Here is a 22,594-nt window from a genome sequence, read left to right as displayed (position 1 = left end):
GCTCCATCGGTTGCGGTAAGGCGGAAAGCATGGAGTGAATTTTTTCTGAGTTCCACTGGGAAGTGGGTAAACGCTATTGGCAACGCGCGAGAGAGTGATTTCGAATCTAGGGTACGAGTTTAAATTATTTTTGGTTAAAGCACACGGTACGGGCAGATATTTGTTCTTAAAGTCAAATTTAGGATGATTGTGGTCTTAGGTTTGATCTTTCAATTTTTGAGATAAATTTGACTCGCTTCCGTTTAACTTCTTTCCCTCCCTTCTCCACTACCACTTTTTACTTCGCTCGTAGCATTCATTAAAAAAATGTTCGATTGACAAACTTGGAAATTATTTCACTTTTGATAATACTAATATCAGCTTTAATATTCAGTCTCACCAAAAGTGTAGTTCGAATATGGCTGTAAACTGCTAGGGGACTGACCATCTTTTTTATGAAAATATCAACTGTAAAGTGTCGTTTTCTCGAGAAACTCCTCCGTCGGTTTCAGCATAGAAAGTTCATGGTTTCAGGCCTCGGAATAAACCTCACTAGGCTCACTGTACTGTTTGACACCATCTATACTGGTACACCAAACTACATACAGGGTGTCCACTAAAAAATGAACCAGGGCGAATATCTCAAAATCTGTTTAAGGTACGATTTGGAAATTGTCAAGTCGTATACAAGATGTAGGGGGAACTAACTCGAGAACCGTAAGGGTTAGAAAGTTGGTTCCAATAAGAAACGTGTTCCTCGTGACGTTTTAAGTATAAATAGCTTTGACCTGATTGGATTTGACCAATAGAAAGCCCATAAATTCAAGATGAAAAACAATAAGTTCGTTAAGTTGATAACGTGTCGAAAGCGAGGTTCGGGAGCTGATAACTCTAAAGATACTCGTGTTAGAGTACTGAAATTTGCTACACATCCTCATCAGGATTAAGGGTCTTTAGTTTAAACATTTCAATGACCTTGAACTATGTCTTCAAGGTCATCCAACAACTAACGCTTTAAAAGTCGCTCGATGACTTAGGCCTAGGGTGGTGCCTTGGGTATTAGCCGAGCTGATTATTATTATTATTAACCCTGTATAAGAAATTATTTAAAGCAAATTATTGTATGCCATAAATATAAATATTTTTCTTCGTAATAAAACGTTCAGAGTCACTAGATGGCGCATAGTAGTGTACAGTTTATAATGTTCGAGCTTTAAATAATATTAGTCTCACTAGCAGTCGTTAGATAGTGTGACAACACACTATTTTATTTTTCCAATATTATGTAGGAAGGGCGGGGGTCCCGATCATTGAATTGGGAATAATACTACTAGAATTACAATTACGATTTCGGTTGCCATGGTTACGTGGGACCTGTTCTGATAAGACTGTACGAAATTCATCTTTATAATTAGGTGGTAGCGCCATCTATATTTTGTAAAGTTACGTGGCTGAAAATAAATAATTATTAGCTAACTCACCGTAACTTGAGTTACAAAGGATCATATTGACAGAATAAAATTATTTTTAAACAACTTCAAAGGTTTGTTTGTTACGATAAATCATACATTTCAATTTCGCGAAAAAATTCAATTGCAATATAGTTTCCACCACTAGAGACAGATGTCACCACGGTAGAACGATAAAGTTAAATAAGTTTCCTTATTGAACGAAATTGGTCCCGCGCCAGCCAGATTTAGTTGTACCTCTATTTATTCCCAACTCAATGGTCCCGATTAAAGGGTAATGAAGATTGGTGTATATGGCTAGAAGCCTTCACACCATCCACAAAAGGTAAATACTACTAGAAGTCGAGAAGTCTCTGCTTTTTTTAACGGTTTGCAATTCATCAGAAACAGCATGTGCGCTGACCTCTTAGTAAAAAAGAGCCTGTCAAATTGCCCTAAATTATCGCTCACAAAAATGAACATTTTTTAATTTCCTTGAAGATGTTTTATTGAAGCGCCTATTTCAAAGCTAAATATTAATTAAATTTAAAATATATATATATTATTTCGTTAAATAAAAATGTCAAACCAATAAAATATTTTTCGTTTAAGGTTAAAAAATAAAATGTGTTTAAGACTGCCCCGGCCACAAGTAGACAGTGGTAAAAAATGCAAGCCTAAAATCACACAAGAGCGTAATCCAAGTTGGACGTGGCGGCACCATCCTTTTGTTAGTTTCCAAAAACCGCCGCTTGGGGGAAATGATAATATTTCTCATTGGAGTTTTCAATTAGTAATTACATAAAGTTTAAATTTGGAAACTTTTATTGAAAACCCCTAATTTAATTCATAATAAATTTAGGTGTTAAGTTTTCATGACTTTTATAACATACAATTGCATCCGTGCAGAACAGACACAACCCTTGCTAGACCAGACGACTAGAATGAGAGTCACTGTATTACTCCGCTGAGATTGGAGTACTACTTTCATTAGGGTCAATTCTTTCGTTATAACGTTAAGTGTTTCGGTTTCAATTGAAATATAAGTTATTATTCTTTAAAATATATAACTTTTCGGGTTAACGCGTTGTATAATCTAGTCGAACGGAATAAATATTATTAAAATATTAGGGCTTACAGGGGGCAGGACAAACCGACGAACGCGATTCTCAGTGTTAAACTGTGTTATCAAACTTGACGGGAGCCATTTTATTAGTGAACAAAGCTGCTCATACAAATTTTGAAATTAAAAATTCAACTCAAAATTTCAATCTGAAGTATTATATTTTGCAAGGTTACTATGCTTCAGAATCCAACAAATGTATATTCGTAGCCATGGCAGACAGGAGAAAGCTTCAAGGTAGGCCTGAGACGAAAAACAAAACTTCTCTCCATAGGCCTTTTGATGTGAAATCCAATTATTGCGTACGAGTATCATTGTTGCCTATTGCCTAGCAGTGTTTAGGCCTTGGACCTCAGTCTTTGCACAGTCTGGGGCCAAGTCTTAATAGTAGCCTACTTATAATGTTTTTTGTTAATAACTAAAGCATATTGTTTAAATGTAATTTTCTTTAGGTAACTTCTAGGAATTCAAGCAATCTTATCAAAGATCCCTATGCACTGTAGTAATGCCTAAAAAAGGTTGAACCATTAATGTTTTTTTTTGCATTTAAATTAGTTAATATAAGTAGGCCATAATTGACAGGGTCCCCTTTAACACTTAAAACAATATTTAAAACCAAAACTTAATTGTTCATTGTGCATTATGCCAGCATATTGCTCTTGTTAATAAGTCTTTGGTTTATAGTTTTTAGTGTCCATCCATTGTGGATTATGGGCAGTAAAATGGCTCTAGTTAATAATGTCACCTGTAAATTCCTCAAAAGGAATCTATCACTGATATATTGACATCATTATTTCGTAAAAGTGTTACAACAAGACAATTCATATTAATTTCTTTTGTAAACCAATTAGTAAGCAATATGACTGACTACTGAACAATAACATTTAAGTTTTCTTTATTAGAAACTTAGTTTTTAATTTTCAAAATTTGAAGGCAGTGTGAAAAGACTGATTTTTGTAAAAACAAAATGTTAAAAAGGCTTTTTTCTTTAAATTCCGACTTCCCACTTTACTTGAAAGGGGGTAAACAAAATGAGAATTTAAATTCAAATTTTGTGGAATCCTTTTTTTCATCATGGAGCCACACTTGCGCAGCTTGTATGGTTTTAGTTTTGAAAGTGGTTATGAACCTGAGATGCTTATTTAAAGGGTTGAATAGTAAGATTTTTCTACCAAGTACATGTCTTGGGGCACTGTTACGTATCCTTCCACTCTATTAGCAGTTATTGTTGCGCTTCTCACCAGATTGCATATGCTCAATTATTGCTTTCACCTCACCTTACTAATTGGAATGTTTGGGATTAAGGAGAGATTAAGTCTATGCAATAAAATGCGAACTGAAGCTAAATTTCCCCATGTTAATAATTTTGTAGTTAATAACTCATAAAGATCTAATTAAGCAATGGAGAGCCACCAACAGTTAAAATATTACTAGTAAATAGACAAGGGTTAAATTAGACCGTTTTAATTTGAAATAGCGCGGTACTTCGGCACATATGCCTACGAGGCAAAGAAGAAACAAATTAAGGTTACTTGAAAGAAATTTAAAATAAAAACAATGTAGCATGCATTCTATGTACACTATATTGCAGCAGCTTAATTTCTCTCAAACATAGGAAATGAGGAAAGCAATATTACTAAGTTCTTGATCTTGTAGTGTTAAAATGTAAAATACATATACAGCGTGCATTGTAACAGCATAGCTTTATGAGAAACTGCTAATATACGGCTTTTTAGATCCAGTGAACCATAGGTTTTTTGAGTGAAATAAATTAGCTATGGTGAGTCAAACGCTCTCTACGAGCAAGGCATAAACATTCTTACTGCACTTTTAATAGAAGCTAAGCCCTTGTTTTAAATATTCCTAGAATGGGATTAAGTGGGACTTAGGACCTTTAATTTTGAAAGTCACTATTTAGAAGTACACTTCAAATATGAACAAATATTCTCACTCAAAATCCTAAATGTGTCGTATTTGCAGCGTGCCCATAGAAGTTAATAGTTGTAATTTTTTTTTAAATTTCCATATGATAGTTTGGAATTTAGCTATATCATATCTTTCTGCTAATTTATTTTAAAATTAGCAATTGGTAAAAAAGCAATTTATTTAGAATTCAATGATTTATGTATCAAAGAAAACAAATTCCAAAATATTATAATTTTGATTGGCAATATCCAAACTCCAAGCTATTGTATTGAATTTTGATAGATTAATAACCCTATTTTAAATTGAAGTTGTTATAAATATCACAGAGAAACATTTTGTCCGTATTATCTTTGTTTGTGCAGAGTTTGAACAAAAGAGTTACCAAAATGATTAACTTCTTATTTTATGGTAAAAATATTGCTAAATGTTGCCATCTGCGTATATGGAGGAGTAACATACACCAACCCGCTAGCGTTATGTGCAAAAATATAACGTTGGCCTTTGCAACCAAATAAAATCTAAAAAAACTAAGTTTTTGCCTTGATGTGACTAGTTGAACCTTTGAATACCTACCTTGAAGGGTTTTAAAAAAGCTTCGGTTATGGTGTGTTGACATTTGGTCGAGTTACGAGACTAATTACTGCTCTGTAAGATATGTTTCAACTAAAAACCTACAGAGGTCTAAACGTCATCTCGCAGTGCAGTTTCACTTCCTTAACTAAACCAAACTTTTGACTACTTTCTAAAAGTATGTACTAAAAAGAATTGGTAACTCTGTGAGATTGATTTCTTTTATTTGATGAGATATTTACTGAATTTATAAAACCCATATCAAAAACTGGCAATGCAAAGATCTTATTAGGGCGGTAGCTAACTCATTTTAGATCTTCTGTGCAAATTGATTTTTGGTGCTCTTTTTACATGATTGTTATTACGTTTGTTTTGGTCAGCCCTTTTGCGGTTGCTAATTTTTACGTGTTTTATTGTGGCCCTGGATCTCTGCAATACCATTAGGAAATTGTTTAAATTGGTCTGAAATAATTTTTTTTTATTAATATCATTGAATTAATGATACTCGTATGCAAACATATCCAGGCTTACATGTACAATGCATGGTGTTTGATTGTATAACGATACTTGTTACCACGGGGCTTCTGTTAGTGGTGGAACCAAACCTAACCAGTTGCCACTATTGAAGAATGCCCATCGGGGTTTCTAAAGAGTAATAATGGGATGATTAAAAGTGTAAACAATTTACTTTGCTAATGAAATATAAGTACGAAAATTGGAATCATAATTTGTAATTCATTAAATTATTCATTTTAAAAGTTCCTGAAAACTAGACTTAACTATTTCCAAGAATTTAATTGCTTTTGATAATCAAAATCTTGTTCAACTATAGACAGGTGAAGCTTAAATCTTTGAGTGTAAAAAATAATATATACAGTAATATGATATCATGCATTTCACTGTTTTTAAATTAATAATTTTACAGAAACATTTAAAAAAAAATGTTCAATAATGAGCAAGAAATTAAACCCAGGCCTCTAAATTTGAAAATTAACTGGCTACAGTGAAAGTTTAATTATTAAAAATTTTGGTACAATTGAGAAAAGTTTAAAATAGGTTTTTTTTTGCTGAATTTTTGTTTACATATCAATAGAAAATTGTTTGCACTCTACATTACGCCTTTAAGAATTTTCAATTGGTTAGGGAGGTGCATTAAAAAATGATTACACCAGTGTGTAATTTAAAAATTTTTTGGCAAAATTCCAGTGGTATAAGAATATTTTTTACATAAGAATGTTGGTAAAAAAAACCCCCCTGTAGGATGTGAAGAGTTAAATATTTGTCTAATGAGCTTATATCTGAAATTAACTTTAGAATCTTGAAATTTTCTCTTTCATTGAAATGGATTGGTCACATTTAAAAAATCTTTCAAATAGTGAAAATGAGTTTGACTTATTTCAGTGTTTGTTAAAGCACATGGTACAAGCATTCTTAGACAGCTTTCGGTATTTTATTTAGCCTAATAGAGGCAGATATTTGTTCTTAAAGTAGAATTTAGGATGATTGTGGTCTTAGGTTTGATCTTTCAATTTTGAGATAAATTTAACTAGCTTCTGTTTCTGGTAATTGTGTTTTTCCTCTACGATTTTATATACCAGTATAATAGCTGTATACCATCTCTGAATAAGGGGTTGGCTTGTTTAAATCAAATTGATTTAAATCACAAACCATGATTTTTGAACAGACTATAAATAAAAAAACCTAAGTGGGGTGGAGAAGTGGTAAGCGCTTTTCCCTTGCAACAAGAGGTTCGATCCCAGCTTGCGGCAGAGGGTGAAAACTCCGAATAACTCCTGCGTTGAGTTTGCAAGTTCTCTACTCCCTGGTTAAAGGGGTTTTTCCTCTAGTTCTACAGTTTCCCCTATTTCCATAGAAACTGGTTGATATTAACAGGTGTAGGGAGCGGTTTGCTCATGTGGCATGAAGGGCTTGCCACAACAATCCTAGATAACAAGGCCACTGGAAGAATGCCAATAGAAGTCGTTAGATGACTTGGGCCTATGATGGTGCCTTGGTTAGTTGCTTAGCTGATTATTGATTATTATTATTATATACTACAAATTCTCTGTACGCGGTTTTTGGTATGGGCTTAATAACTTATCAATTAATGTTATTTTTCATTGTTTATCCACAAATGAGGCGATTGGCATATGCAAAAACACCTAGTTTTGGCCTGAACATTAACTTTGTTTTTTAAAATTAAAAATGCCCGTTTTTTTTTGTTGGGAACAAAAGATATTTAAATAATGAATCTGGAGGTTTGCGTTGTTTTACAAACAAAGCAAACTGAGACCTTTTTGAAAGGCTTACGTTATTACTTTTTATGACTGCCTATATTCAATTGTTATATCACAGGAATATTCAATATTGAAGAATTTTGGATAACTAGTATTCGTCATGCTTGAGATAATTGCCCAATTGGCCCATGCCTTTAGTACAAAATAAAGTAGATGGTTGTGTCAAACATTTTTAGAAATTGACAAACACAATCAATTACGCTTCTAAGGTTTTTGAATCTCCAGAAAGTAATGTTTTAATTAGCAGTTATCTCTAGATAATTTTCAATTGTAAGGACAGCAACTAGGTGCTTTAAGGTAGGAGCAACAAACAGCAGCACCCACACAAGCAAAATGCAACCCATCAAAAGTCGTTCTTGTGTACAGTTTTCATTGGCTAGACCTTAAGCGCCGGCTTTTGTTGGAAGGGAAAATTTTGAAATTGTCTAATTCTTTCTGTAAATCGTTCAGCTTAAAGGCTCATCCAATGAAATTTGTTCACAACACTGCGTCAGCGTGTTTAAAGACTAGCTGCGTTCTCCTTGTGTTTGTTGCTCCTAGCTTTAAGTAAGCAGTTTCTGCCTAATGACCTAAATAGCAAGTAAAATTGTAAATAATAATAAGCATTATTGTATAATATCTTTTATGCGAGAAGTATATTACTAATAACTAATAATATTCGCTTGAAACATGTCTCTTCACATTCTTCAAAAGATAAATGTTTAGTCAAAGGAAGAAAAATATGATTCATAAATATGTAAATATCTTTAAGCATTTTTTAAAAATTTTATATATACACTGAGTAAACTTTGTGCACCGATGTATAAGCCTATTTTTCTTTAGCAAAGCCGATATTGGCCAATACTAGTGTTAGAAAAATATTTTCAGAAATGCATTTAAAAAGAAAATTCTCGATTAACTAACTAATGATAATATTTTATTTGACTGGCCGCGCCACGGATGCCAGCTAGACTACAGAAGCTAGATCATACCTTTTTTAGATACTCTATTTGTGATAGAAAATATGTATCACGGTAAATGAAAAGAAACAAATTCGAATATGCTCTTGCAAACCTTTCTTTCATTAAAAATTAGAATAATATGGTATGACAGTGTACTGAAAAGTCTTTTACAATGATTATATCATATACGCTACTGTTATGATAGATAACTTTGTTAATATTGGCTGATATATCGGTGGTAGTATCGGACGATATTATCAGCCACGAATAGCCATATTGGTGCATCCCTACTTCTGAATTTGTGGGAATATGGTGTCTATTTAAAAGTGCTTAGAGTCGCTGCGAAGATACATGTTTCATTTTTGCGTCTTTAACACCTCTCATAAGAGATATATTATGCACATTCGATAAAAAACTTGTATGGTAAAAGATGATGGTTATTGATACAGTTAGTGAAGAAAGAGCAAAGTATATTAGGGTACAGCAATTAAAATAAACAAACATTTCATACTTAACAATGTAATACTGAACATCGTTATTAGAATTCTTAGAGTTTCCAAACTCAGCGTTAATCAGCAGTTAAGGGGCCTAATTATAGTTTAAAAGTATAACTTACCTAGAATACTACCCTGGAAATTTTGGGGAAAAAAAAAAATATTTTTGTTCAATTTTAATAGTTATAAATACCAAAAGAAGAATGAAACACTTAAATCAACCGCTTGATAGAAATTTAGTTACTGCTAAGCAAAATAAGTTACTATACTGTTTGACTGGAAGTATCTAGCTCCCCATTCCGCTTAAGATAGTAAAGTTTAACATCCTTTTTTTTATAACAATGTCTAAAGAAATCACTTCACAAGATCCAATTAACCAATGTAGGCATGTTTGTCTTTGTTGGATTTGAAAACGTGATTGACCAGTCTTGAGTTTTTAAAGTTTCATAGCCAAGAATCAGAAAATAACTAATTATCATTGTACCTCTCACATTTATAGTTTTTCAGGCTTATCACATGTTTTAGTACATCAAAGTAGGATACTAGCTTGATACTTACCCAAGAAGGGTTTATTTTAAATTTTTTGCTGCCACAATCGGAACATGTCGCCAAGAATTATCCGATTTGATGCTTAGAATTAGATCAGTCTCCGTAATGCACATTTGTTGTTGCTAATCTTAATTGTAATCTTTTGTTTCGCATATTTTTTTTAATAGCGTATAAAACATTTTAAATGCACAGCTGTCTAAGTTAGAGATTGGCGGAGCAAATAAATTAACCAGCAAGATTTCGATTAATCATAAACATTTTGGTTAACTGTTTATTTATGAACATTTTATATGAATAAATAACGATTTAACATGCAAAAATAATGGGGGTTTTTCTGATATTCTTTGTATAATTGTCGGTTATGAATAAAATTAAATAATTGGATAATTTCTTATTCAAACGCTGTACTGTAATGGTAAAAAATTAATTACGGCAGAAATTAGGCTTTAAAATTTACTTGTCATATTTATATGTCTATGTTGTGTTGGGTAGGAGGAAATTAGACATAGGTATGGGTTTAAAACAGTCTCATAATGACTTAGGTCTATTGAATATTTGTTATTTGCTATTAATTTATAAAATGTAGCTAATTGAATTAAGGGTTCCTACAGGGGCAAAATGAACTCGGGGTTGGGGAAGAGCTACCCTCGAAATAAACCAGTCAGAGTCAGAGCTAGGCATTTAATGTTAAGAAAATATGTGAAAACTGTTTGGTCTTCCCACTTTGCACACTGTTTATGAAGCGAGGTGGGAACATGCAGTTACTAAAATACAGTGATGTGTAAATATGAAATTGATGAAATATGACCCCTAGAAAAATTAAACCCTGAACGAAATCCTCTCAGTTTTTCTATGTGAGGTTGAGGTACTCGTACGAACCCTAATTGACGTATTTATAAATAGAGCTTAGCTTAACTATGCATTATTCTCTTACTGGTCAATATCACAACTGAGCAATCTGAGGTTTAACGGTAATGACGGGACATAAGAATTTAATGAACTGAAGTTATCCATAGGTCGTAATTTTTAGATGGCATTTGGCCCATAGTTCCAAGGAAAATTCCAGGGTGGCCTGTAGAATGGAAAATAGTGGATTTTTCCAGTTTGGACTGGCTAACGTGGAAATTAGTTGAAAATAGTTTTTATTATTAAAATTGTAAAAATTATGTAGGTTATACAAACATTACATTCACACTGGTAAATTTTTTATTTTTTTGTTGTATTTTGGCTAATTAAAGTATAATGTTACTACTCTGAAATCAATAGTTTCAATAAAACTAGTGGGTTTTAGCTCTCTACACACTTTATAATCCACTATTGGGCACTTCTTGCCACTGGCCTGAGCTTTTTGGTAACTGATTTGGCCATCATAGGCTGGGAGGGCCTAATTCTACTGTGGTATGTTGTCATCTCCACAATTTCTCTAGCAAGATCCTGCACGTGTGCTACTTTGTGCCGGGCATTTAAGAGGATCGCTGTCTCAGCAAATATTTTACTGCTATTCTTATTGCTTGGCATGTAGAGAATAAGTTTTGAGATTTTGCTAAAGGAGGGTGATAACCGAGGATGATGGGGATACACAGTTCAAACTTGCAATTTTACATTATCATTATTGCGATCCGATAACTTTGGTTCATTATCTTTGTTGGGTATTACAGTACAATTGTAAATATTTGTTTTATATACCATACATTTGCAATTGCCTTTTCAATGAAATAATTGAACCAAGAATGTATTTATTTATACCTAGGGAGAATGTCTATCTCGAGACGGTTTTTAGCCTATCTCTCAATCCACCCGTTGGTCCCCCAGTACGCTCCTCCGCTTAAAATAAAACGAATAGTCCAGGTATTTCATTGGCTGCTTAAAATTTACGTCACCTAACACGATGCTAATCAAACGCCGGTGATGTTTTGTCTTTCTCCCCCTGTGCGAGACGGGGGAAAGGCATTCAACGTGCCCGGCGATTGTCGCAACATAATCATTCTTCCTAAATATAAATAAATACATTCTTGATTGAACCGAAGATATTAAAATAGGCTACTTAAAGCCAAAAATGCTCTAAGAAATTGTAGGAAAGAAACTACTAGATGACGCTCTGGCTTTAGCGGATTAGTTGCGCATGAAATTGGAAACCATGGGGATTAAGGGAAAATGAGGAAAAAACCTCCAAATGCAAAACATCATTCTGATAATTTATGTTCATTTACCTCATGAAAGCCAAAATCATGATACACGAGATGAAATTCGAAATAATGTTTTTACATTATGACTTTTTTTTCAATTTAACCTTGTTTTAGGATATTTGCATTATTTTATTCTTATTGCTAGATTCAAAACATTGTTTTTCGCAATTTAATTTTATTTTAGACTAATTGCTTGACTATTGTTCTAATTTCGTTAATACACCCAATGGGAAATTAAAGAATGAAGATATAGTGGGACTTGGTAAAATGTCTTTTCAAAAATTAAAATTAAATTAAATTCCATACAAAATGACGACTTGGGCTCCTTCTCTGCCACTTAAAACAGTTTACATGAGCTTGTGACTTTTTAAATTGTATTTAGTCTAGCAACTATTCAGATAGTGTAGTTCGATCCCCAAAACCGAAAAATTTAAGTTTAAGCTAAACCAGTAACCTATTTATTCTGCAGTTCTCGGTTTTAATTTTTACTAAGCATCATTTTCCTAAACACTAACCTATCTAGCACCTGCTGTTATCATTCTCAATTATTTTTTTATGAAACTTTCTATACCTGTGCTTTCTCTGTTCCGGGCTTCACTCTGTTGTATGTGTTGAAACGGCCAGTTAGAAACCTCGCACTTTAATTTCATTCTTTTGATCGGGAACGAATCGCTGCTTTATGTATGACGCATAGAGGAAATCACTTAAGGGAGAGAAACAAGACGGGAAAGAGGGGGAATTTGCTTTTATTTGTTATTGCTGTTTGATAATTGTAGTTCATTAACGTCTGGTATTATTGATTTTTATGACTTAATACATAATATTTCACTGTCGGAAATGTTAAGAAGTTTTTGAGTTCGTGTTTTGCTGAAATTATTATTATTATATTTGGCATTGTTAAAAGGTTTCACAAGTGATAATCAAATTAGTTTACAGTCAATATTCCTATTTGCCTTTTATCAGATTTTTTTAAAAATTTGGCTAACATTAAGTTACTGCGCTTATCTTAATATCAGCTCCTAATTAGTAGTTTAAATTATGCAAATTGAATGTTTTATTTTCAGGAGAGATTGACAGGTGTTTGAAAAAGGTCACCGAGGGGGTAGAGATCTTTGAGGATATCTGGCAAAAGGTGCTCTTTTCGCATTTTACCTCAGATTTCTATCATACCATCAATTCTGAGGTATTTGTGTTAATTTTTGGAAGTTTACAATTATTTAGATACAACAATTATCTAAATTTGAGTCGTCGCATGTAAGGAATTCCGCCGATGTACAAGTTTGAAATTTACAATTTACTCATATTCGTTTCCTCTTGTTTGTGTACTCTGGTCTTTTTATCAATGAAAACGGAAGCCGTACCTTAGATATCCATTTTAAATATTTTACACAATTGACCATTTTCAATGTTAGTCACTGGTTTCATTTTTATTGTACTTTGTAATCTGTTAGTAAGCCTCAGTGAAACTTTGAAATTGAAGAGTTTTTGTGGTATTGGCAATATATGACAGAATTTAAAAAAAAAACTTATCAGGATCAGAATTTTTTAATAAAAGAATATAACTGTTGCTTGTGCAACAAAAGCAATGAATAAGTTTTGGCATGGCAATAAGTTCACTGAGAGGTGTCTTGTTGAAAATACTGATGTAAACAAAAAAACATTTTTTTAAATTTATACTTTGAGCTTTAAAAATAAGTCCACAAACTATTCAAGATCATTTCAAATGAACTTTCTTTAGAAACACTCTTTCCTGCGTTGAAATTAGAAATATCAATAGTTTTTTTGCAATAGTCGCTCATTGAAATGCACTTCAAAATTTGTTTAAATTAAAGACTTACTATGTGCTTGATTTTTCAAATTCAATCGTTTCATTTACTAAGCAGTTTACATATGATATTAAATATGAAAACCTACTTGGCCTTCGTTTCGTTGATTGTGTCCCTTGTTGTCTTTTTTGAAACTCGCCAATCGCATTTAAAATTTATACTTTTCTTCCATAGGCTGGTTTGCAAAAGCATTATTTTAAATGCGAAACCTTTCAGCTTGACAGTATTCTTACGGTGTTTCTAATTTTAGGTACATAATGCAGCAAATAGTAATCAGAAAGAAAAATATGAAGCTGATCTCAAGAAAGAGATTAAAAAGTTACAAGTACGCATTTTTTCAATTTTAACTTATTTTATTATATGGAAAAATTACTTGTACTATTTTATCTTGAAAGTGTTACGGTAACTACTTACCAAATAGTTATGTTTTGCGTATTATCTATTGAAAACAGAGGCTGCGAGACCAAATTAAAACGTGGGTTGCGTCCAGCGAGATCAAGGACAAAAGAGTGTTGTTGGAGAATAGGAAATTAATCGAAACCGTTAGTAGATTTACTTGAAAATTACTTTCCTAAAGATAAGCATATTATTTGAATTAGTTAAACTTTTATTAACAGCAAATGGAGAGGTTTAAAGTTGTAGAGAGAGAAACAAAAACCAAAGCATACTCCAAAGAAGGGTTAGGAGCGGCACAAAAATTAGATCCAGCCCAGAAAGAAAAAGATGAGATTACGAATTGGCTAGCTGTAAGGCGACTTATATAATATAGAAGGAAATTTTCCGTGAAATAATACTTATACTCTTTTTTGCGTTATCTTAGAATTCTATAGAACAATTAAATATTCAAGTAGATCAGTTTGAGTCAGAAATTGAGTCCTTAATGATTGGGTTGAAGAAAAAGAAAAATGATAAAGACGTAAGTGTTGGTGTAACTTTTTCAATTCATGGAAACCATTAAAATTTTTAAGCGTAAATCAACTGAATTAAGGTAATGCATAACTGCTTTGATATTACACATAGAAACTAGACAGGATAGATGAGCTAAAAGGCTGGCTTGAGAAACATCGATATCACATAAAGCAGCTGGAAACGTTGATGAGAATGTTGGACAACAGTACCGTTGATGTTGACCAAATAAAGAAAATTAAGGATGATGTGGAGTATTACATTGAGTCATCGCAAGAACCGGATTTTGAAGAAAATGAATTCTTGTACGAAGATTTAGGTCTTGAGAATATGCAGGACTTCTTAACAAAGACGAGAGCGGCTCTTGCTTTCGGTGAGCAATCAGAAAAAAGTAATTTAAATTTAATATTTTTTGTTCCAATTTTAAGTTAAAGGGGAACGGCCAAGCTTTTCCAAATATGGCCTTATTTCCGTATCAAAAGATTAACAAGACGTTCAATATACCAACACGTACCTTTTATTGTCTTGAAAAAATAGCTTTTGGCCCAAAAAGTTTAAACGGAAAATAACGCCAGGTGTTTGGGTTTGAATTTTCACCGCCATCTTAGGGGCTGCCGCCAGTGCCCCTAACCCTGTATGAGCGATTTGCGAACTAGCGTAAATTTTGAAATCGCTCAATTTATGCTTAGCTCTCTTATGACTGTGCAAATTTAAAAAAACTAAAATCTTTCTCATCTACAGCAGCGCGAGCTTTTTTTTTTATCAATTTTAATCGAGCCGGGAGTCTCTCACCGGTTTCTTTATTTTATTAAAAATTAACCACAAAATATTGTTATATGCAGTTTTCGCCTTAAATTTTAGTTTTTAATGGGCTATAGGGCTATCTAATTGGTTGAAGCTTGACCGTTGCCCTTCAAATAAGTTTCGGCTATTTTTGGCTGTTATTGCTTATATGATAGAAGCTGCTTGTTTAATTATACATTTGTCATATGCAAAGTGTAATTTGAATCTAATTACTGTTCTAAACGTAGTCGATCATAACCAATTTGATCTGAAAAGTTCAACGACGGGAGATGATGATTGCTCAACAGTACAGTCCATTACACCAACTTCAACTAATTCCTTTTCACCTCCAACTAGTCCTGGCTTGACCAATCATTCCAAGACAAATGAGGTTTAAATTTTTTTCAATTATATAACTACAGTTGATTATAGAAAATGCCTATTTATGTTACTTTGTAAATGAAGTGTGGCCAGCCTGTGAAACCTGTTGCAATCAGAGCGCAAAACTCGAACTCATCATCTTCTTCAAGCACAATTGTACAGAGTGTGAAAGGGATGCCACCAATGCCTTCTCGGAACAACAGCTCATCTCAGAGTAGCAACAGCAGTTCGCCTTCCATGAACTCACATAACAACCACTCTGTTATCTCTCCACCTACTACGCCATACGCCGTAGCAGCGGCAGGGACGCAACAAAATAACTCTAATAAAGGTAAAGATTAATCTTATTGCATGAAATTTTTTAACTATCTGTATCAAGTATGAATTAATTCATTTTCACAGTACACAGCTCTCCAGAGAACTATAGGCAGAGTAACTGCGTGGATAACATGGTCTCGTCTAGCTCCAGTTCTCCTACAAGTAACATGTCTCATATGAACTGTAGCAATTCTTCACCCACCACAGTCTCTTCGTCTTCATCCTCGTCATCGTCCTTTGCCATCAACAACCAGCAGATTCCTCTCAGTGGTTCGTCCTCCGCATTAGCCCAGTCCAACTCAAACTCGTCTCTACATCTAACGGCGTTATCTATAATAGGAAACAGTACTGGGGGCAGTAGTCAAACGGTGGCCAATATGGCTGGACAGGTACTTCATACTTCAGTTGCTAGGTGTCTTTGAACCATAATAATTGGTTCTGTTCTTTTAGTCTGTGGCGAGTATGTTAGGTGGTAGTGCGCCATTATCATCTACAACTGCCTCCTCTTTGGCTGCTTCATTAGGAACGAATTTTAGTGGTAACAGCAGCTCTGTTTCGAGCACGACAGCATTGTACAGTGTAGCGACGGCTGGGACGTCGCTACTCCCCATATCCAGCTCGGTTATGAGTAACAGTATGCTGCTCAGCAGTGTTACGACTCCTAATAGCAACTCAAACAGCAACAGTGGAGGCCACAACAGCAGTAATAACAGCAGTTTAGGGAACATGCAGGCTTCCAACAACGTCTTACTAATGAATGGTCCAGTTATGCCCAAAGTGAGATTTCATGAATATAACCTTTTAGTATTTGTCCTTTAACACAAATTTTTTATTTTATTTTATTTATTTATAGGTGTCTGAATCTATGTCGTCTCTAAAGTCCATGGCACAGCAGGCCGTCTTAAATGCAGGTTTAGAAACTCGGTTGTTCTCACCTATAAGTTCAACGGATAGAAGTATGCTTGTACTCTTATCTGTTGAGAGGTTTCCCCCTCGAATGTGTGGACTTACTGAGGTTTACTTTTTGTCTGTTTGCCCTTAGATATGTATGAAAATGTGGTGAGCAATAGTAACAGCATTTGCAATCTCTCCGCGAAAGTCATCCAGCCACCTTCTTCGTCTGTCAATCCATCGTCAGTGGTGAGAGCTCCTACGCCTGCTTCCTCAACAACGGAAGCTCACATCCCTCCGTTATTGGGAGTCGCTCCGTTAGGCTCCACTCCGCTCACCAAAGAGTGCTACTACCAACAGCATATGCTAGAAGCTGCCTCTAGGCACATGCCTCAGCCGTCACACTCTGAGAGAGCCAGGCATGTTTTACTTTTTTGTTGTTAGTGTACAATTAACTAATATTTTACCCTCCCTTTATTTACAGGAATTATCTGCCTCGACAGCCTTGCCCGGTTCCTTCATATTATCCCCAGGGATTACCTCACAGTGATTCTGTGGAGTTCTTCCAACGGTTGTCTACAGAAACTTTATTTTTTGTGTTTTATTTTATGGAGGTAACGTACTACATCACAAGCATAGTCTCTGAATTTTGTTATTGAATAAAGAAAATGTGTTTTGTTCGTGATTAGGGTACAAAAGCTCAGTATTTGGCAGCAAAAGCCTTAAAGAAGCAGTCTTGGAGGTTTCACACCAAGTACATGATGTGGTTTCAAAGGCACGAAGAACCCAAGACAATAACGGACGAGTTTGAACAGGTAATCAATATTATTGGGTCGTTCAAAACAATTCTCTTTATATTTTGATGAAACTGCTGTAGTAGTATGATAATAATGATTCTGAGATTATATAATGGTTTGAGGAATTTACAATATTTGCGGTCTTTGTTTTGCTTAGGGGACGTACATCTACTTTGACTTTGAAAAATGGGGCCAAAGGAAGAAAGAGGGATTTACGTTTGAGTATCGGTACTTAGAGGACAGAGAACTCAACTAAAATAAACATTTGTTAAAAAAAAAGTGCAGGGATTGCATTAAAGAAAAAAAAACAACTTTAAAGGTGGTCTTTTTAAACTAAAAGTGTTAATATGCACAGAAAAAAATCCTTTTTTCATAAAGGTATCCAAACAAACTGAAGAGGCGCACGTCTTATTTGAGTCCTACGGTTAAACGGTGAGCAGTGGAACGTAACACGACTGAAGGGGGGAAATGGGGAGGGATTTAGATAAGATTTACATTTATGGAAAAAAATACTTTTTTTTTCAAAGAGTGAAAAAAAATAATTATTTTTCGTTTGTTATAAACACAAAATTTTATCTTGAAATTAGATATTTTATCTGATATAAAGACTAAGAAAAAATTATTGTGCTTTTCTGTTTCAAAGGAAATTTTCGCCAGAATATTATTTTCTATTCCAACATTCATGTTAAATTGTAGACTCTACCATTTTTATGAAGCAATTTGGGGTATTCACTACTGCCATAATTTAAATGTAAGCCAGGAAAAAATTGCTTAAATTGACAGCAATCTACAGCTTGGACTTTTTTCCAATATAACTACCAAATTGATACAAAAAAGGTACAAAAAGAATCTTTATATTTTTCAGACATCATATTTACATAATTTTCGGAGTTGTCGCTGATGCGTCAATTTCTATAATTTTTTCCTTGTTAAATCTGAAGGAAGTGCATAAATCTTTAATTTTTCGTAAACTTAAAACCGTTCCTAATGATTTTAATATTTTTTTTAGATTTTTATATTTTTTAGTACCGATAAAGAAATAATTTAAGAATGCTAGATTCACTATTTTGAAATACAAAAACCCATGCAGGAAAATATGAGCTTAACGCTAAAACTTAAAGATTTAAATGCAATTTATAAAAATGGTAGATTTATGAGTTATCTCTATAATTTAATCCATGCATACAAGAATCTCTAACAGAAAAACCCCTTCACAATGATTGGCCATTTCAAATCTAATTTATAATTTTTTTTAGTAAATAACCATAAGTGAGAGAGATAAATGCCCTTGAATTTTAAAACAATAAACCCGTAATGATAAACATGACAGTGATCGAAATATAAAATCTGCCTTGTGTAAGTTAATATAAAAATACAGAAGTTTCTATTATTTTGTAAAACTTTGGCTCTTGTACAGGCATTCCAGCCTTTACAAAACTGGGTATAATAATAATTTTAGAGAAAAAAAGGGAGTTTTCTAAATAAAACTCATGTAAATACCTCCTCCCTAAAATTCATAATGAAATTTGGGTGCCGGTTATTGAAAGGCAAAAAAATAATTAAAGCCCAGTGCTGAAAAACCTAGCCTGAAATGTAAAAAGTTCGAAAATCTTGGTGCAGGCCCTAAAAATAATTACAAGAATCGAGAAACTCGCAGTTTGCGAGTATTTTTTAAACACACAAGAGAGAAAAGGTCCAGGATTTAGATTTAACTGTCAATTTTTGAAAAAGCTACTTAAATGACTGCTTATTTTTAAGATTATTTCGCTAAACTTAAAAGGAGCTTAAAGATGATTTTGAAAGACTTCTTTAGGTATTATTTCGTTAGAAAGATAAGGATTCTTTAAAACCCCATCAGTTTGCTGTAGGATCATAAGAACACGTCCCTTTGGATTTTATTGTATAAAATTTTCAATTACTTCCAAAATGTTGTGCTTTTTTCTTTTCGCGATGAAATATCTGTCATGATTTTAGAATGACAATTTTTTTTTGGCCACTTATTTTTGTACGAAAATTTCGATACAAAAGATTAGATCAGTTTAAAAGATTTAATTCCCTTTCCTCGTGAAAGAAACAATTACAAAAACAAAAGAACGTGGAGTAAAAAATTCTCCGTTTCTTAATTATAACCTTTTTTTTTGCAAAATGAACAAAGGATGAAAGTACTTTGGTTTCTACACTTGAATCATTTTTTCATTGCCTAATTTATAAAATGCAACTTCGGAAGTGTAGACTGCGATGTACCAATCCTGTACAAAATGTTGTTGAGAACTTAAGTTCAAAACGTTAGTGATATTAATAAGACAAATGCTGTTCAAGTTTGGGATATTATTTTAGTGGTATAGTGTAAAAATCTTACGAAAGATTATTATACTACTATGTACTATTCCTTTGTAGAAGTTTTGTAAATAGATCTTTTTTTAAGAAATGGAGAGTTTCTCTATGTCAATTTTAAATAGAGAAGTCGGTCCTGCTTGGGGAAAATGCTAAATAAAAGATTTTTTGGTCTGTGCATTTACGATAAAATCCGGTTTTTTATTCCTTTAAATCTGAAACCAGTAGTTTTCAAAATATTTTGAATTTTCTAGTGAATTATTTAACATTTCATAATGCAAAGGCAAAATTTTGAAAAGGTGGATAAATGTGTTTATGTGAAATTATTTCATATTGCAAATGTTTTATAATTTGCGTAGCTCTTGGTTAAAATTTTGTGAATAATACTCCTTTCGAATCTTTCTATAAAATCCTCCCCAACTGTCTTGCTGAACACTGCTGCAAGAACTTGGGACTTCAGCTTCCTCAGTGCATAGCCGTCTGTAATACAGACGTTACAGACGGCTATGCTCAGTGTGAAGAAAAACCTGTTTTAAGTCCAGTCGCGGCAGCGCAAACATGGACTAATTAGGCCATGGCGCAAACTCCATATTGGACTTTGGGCTACGTTCAGTGAAGCTCAACGTTGACAACTTTTTTTCACTGAACGGTTTTTGTAATTTCCGGTTTTGACGTCACGTTGGCAACGTTAGCTCAACAAACTCAACGATTGAAAGAGCAGGTTTCTTCGTTGTCAAACGGAATCGTGACGTCACAGCACGGGAAGGCTAGCTACAGACGACTCAGCAGACGATATTTAAAAAAAATTACGACAATCGTAAAAAAAGCGTTCAGCAATAGTCTCAACCATAGACAGTATATATCCCTAAGGGGACGAGAAATCGCCTACCTTCCACTGCATTAACGTCGCTGTTTCTCTCACTGACGCTCTGTTATTGAAAGAGGGGGGGAAACACGTAAGCTTCTAAGCGCTTCAAATGACCTTGAAAGTTCCCGTTTTTAAAGTACGGCCGTCTTTATTCGGTTGGGGCCCTAGCATCGACACGAACTCTTGCAGCTGGCCGCAAAGCGACTGTGGTGGGGGTCTAAAAATCAGAGCGTATTCTCGTCCCCTTAGGGATATATACTGTCTATGTCTCAACGGAGTTAACGCAAACGTAAGACCGTTAAGCTTCACTGAACGTAGCCCTGGTTGACTTAATGGAATTGTCATGGGCTGCGTTCAACAACTATCAACGGAGAAAAACCGCTGAGTTATCGTTGAGTTCTTTTAATCAACGCTACGTCACAAAAATCTAAAAGTTGTTGTACGATTTCTGGTTCGCTGACTTAACGAACAAAATATCGTCTGCTACCCCTCCTTTAACTTTTTCGAATGACGTCACGACACCGATGAGCAACGGAAAAACCTGCTCCTCCGACCGCTGACTTCGTTGAGCAACATGACGTAGAAACCGGAAGTTAAAAAAAGCGTACAGCAAGCTCAACGCTCAGCGCTGAGTCCCGCTGAACGTTTCACGTCAGTAATGACGTAAGTCATCGGAAATCAACCGGTTTACGATCAGCAGAACTCATCGGACTCACCGATTACTAATCGGTGACATCGGTTTTCTACTGTACGCTTTTTCGTGTTTCCGGTTTTGACGTCACGATAGTCATCGGTTACTCACCGAAGTCATCGGCTGGAAGAGTCGGTTTTTCCGATGGCTGACGTCATTTCTGACGTAAAACTACTATAAAAGCTACGGCATTTTAAAAAACACCGATGACTGAATAAAAGCGTTCAGCAACTTACAACGTCAGTATGACGAAAAAGCTCATCGGTGGAAAATATCAAATCCATCGGGTTTTTTCCCGTTGACTGTTACTGAACGTAGCCTGGGGTCGTAGTTATTTGATCGGACTCCCCGATTAGTAATCGCTGACATCGGTTTCCTACTGTACGCTTTTTCGTGTTTACGGTCATCGGCTGGAAGAGTCGGTTTTTCCGATGACTGACGTAAAACTACTATAAAAGCTACGCCATTTTGAAAAACACCGAGTAGTGGCGTACTCCTGGGACCTGTAATCCCAAGCGTCTGGGAGGCAGAGTTTGTGGGTGGCCGTGTGAGGACGACTACCAATCCCCCAACGGGTGGTCGGAATACTTCCGCCACGGGTGTCCCCACGTATCACCCCGTTGGCGTGGCCGTTACACTTATCTCACCCTGATTAATCAGATATTGTGTGCTGGTGTCTAAGGCCTTGGGTCGACACCGATTTGTGTCTATAAAAAAAACATTTCTGTTTGCTTAAACTTATATCATATGTAACATAATTACTCATAAGTATGCCACTAACTCTATTTCTTCACTAACGGTTTGTTTCACAGATATTGCGTCATCCGTACCCTACGTAATATTTGACGTCATCGAATCTCAAATGCCGATTATGCCGTCGTATAATTAGCTCTACGTCTGATAAACCGAGTACCGACGGCCGTTATTTTAGTAAACAAACCGGTTTGAACAATCAAGGCTTAGGAGCAAAAATGTACTACAATATAGTGTCAAGTTCTGTTATTATAATTAATTTGCAAATTAATGAAGTTCTCGGAGACTCACGTTCTAAAATAAATTTGCATTGTCAAATAAAAGATGCAGGTTTATTGGAAAAATAGTTGAAATTCTGGTTGAGCTTTTCTGGCGCATCTTTTGAGCCTAGGCCTAATTCGTCTAGGCTTGATATGGTCTTTAATCAGTGGCGGACTGGGTCTAATATTTTGGGCTGCCAGAAGACAAAGGGCCCCAGCTTTAACAACTATAACGCTATCATGTTTGGGGGGGCTCACTTCATGAACGGTCCG

The 22,594-nt window shown here is 34.5% G+C and overlaps 1 protein-coding gene across 6 annotated transcripts; it reads left to right on the top strand.

Moving 5' to 3' along the window:
* The first annotated feature begins 2,317 nt into the window (after window positions 1-2,317).
* Window positions 2,318-17,733, top strand: LOC149962980 (CCR4-NOT transcription complex subunit 3-like). Of its 6 annotated transcripts, none has more exons than XM_090180291.1 (18): window positions 2,320-2,787; window positions 3,003-3,068; window positions 12,578-12,645; window positions 12,735-12,785; window positions 13,590-13,664; window positions 13,792-13,881; window positions 13,957-14,085; window positions 14,160-14,255; window positions 14,360-14,636; window positions 15,277-15,419; window positions 15,494-15,740; window positions 15,812-16,116; window positions 16,178-16,504; window positions 16,581-16,683; window positions 16,770-17,037; window positions 17,103-17,232; window positions 17,308-17,433; window positions 17,573-17,733. In XM_090180291.1, exons 2-18 carry the CDS (start codon window positions 3,056-3,058, stop codon window positions 17,669-17,671), a joined length of 2,547 nt encoding a protein of 848 aa, XP_090036417.1. In that variant the 5' UTR covers window positions 2,320-2,787; window positions 3,003-3,055; the 3' UTR covers window positions 17,672-17,733. The 6 variants fall into 6 exon arrangements, with proteins under 6 accessions (XP_090036414.1, XP_090036417.1, XP_090036418.1 ...); XM_090180290.1 differs by having other exon boundaries at window positions 2,322-2,852; window positions 12,735-12,791; XM_090180289.1 differs by having other exon boundaries at window positions 2,323-2,787; window positions 12,735-12,791.
* Window positions 17,734-22,594: the final 4,861 nt, after the last annotated feature.

Source organism: Leiobunum rupestre, chromosome 1 (genome assembly GCF_980474605.1).
Source record: "Leiobunum rupestre chromosome 1, qqLeiRupe1.1.hap1, whole genome shotgun sequence".
NCBI classification, from domain to species: Eukaryota; Metazoa; Arthropoda; class Arachnida; order Opiliones; family Sclerosomatidae; genus Leiobunum; species Leiobunum rupestre.
Note: the sequence above shows the minus strand (reverse complement) of the source record. Positions and strands in the feature narration are given on the sequence as shown.

Coding starts and splice junctions, on each gene's coding strand:
- LOC149962980 (XM_090180287.1), top strand. CDS start 2,763: ATGGCAGACAGGAGAAAGCTTCAAG. Junction 12,792..13,589: donor GGAATTCCGCCGATGTACAA/GTTTGAAATTTA, acceptor TTCTAATTTTAG/GTACATAATGCAGCAAATAG. Junction 14,256..14,359: donor AAAAGAAAAATGATAAAGAC/GTAAGTGTTGGT, acceptor TATTACACATAG/AAACTAGACAGGATAGATGA.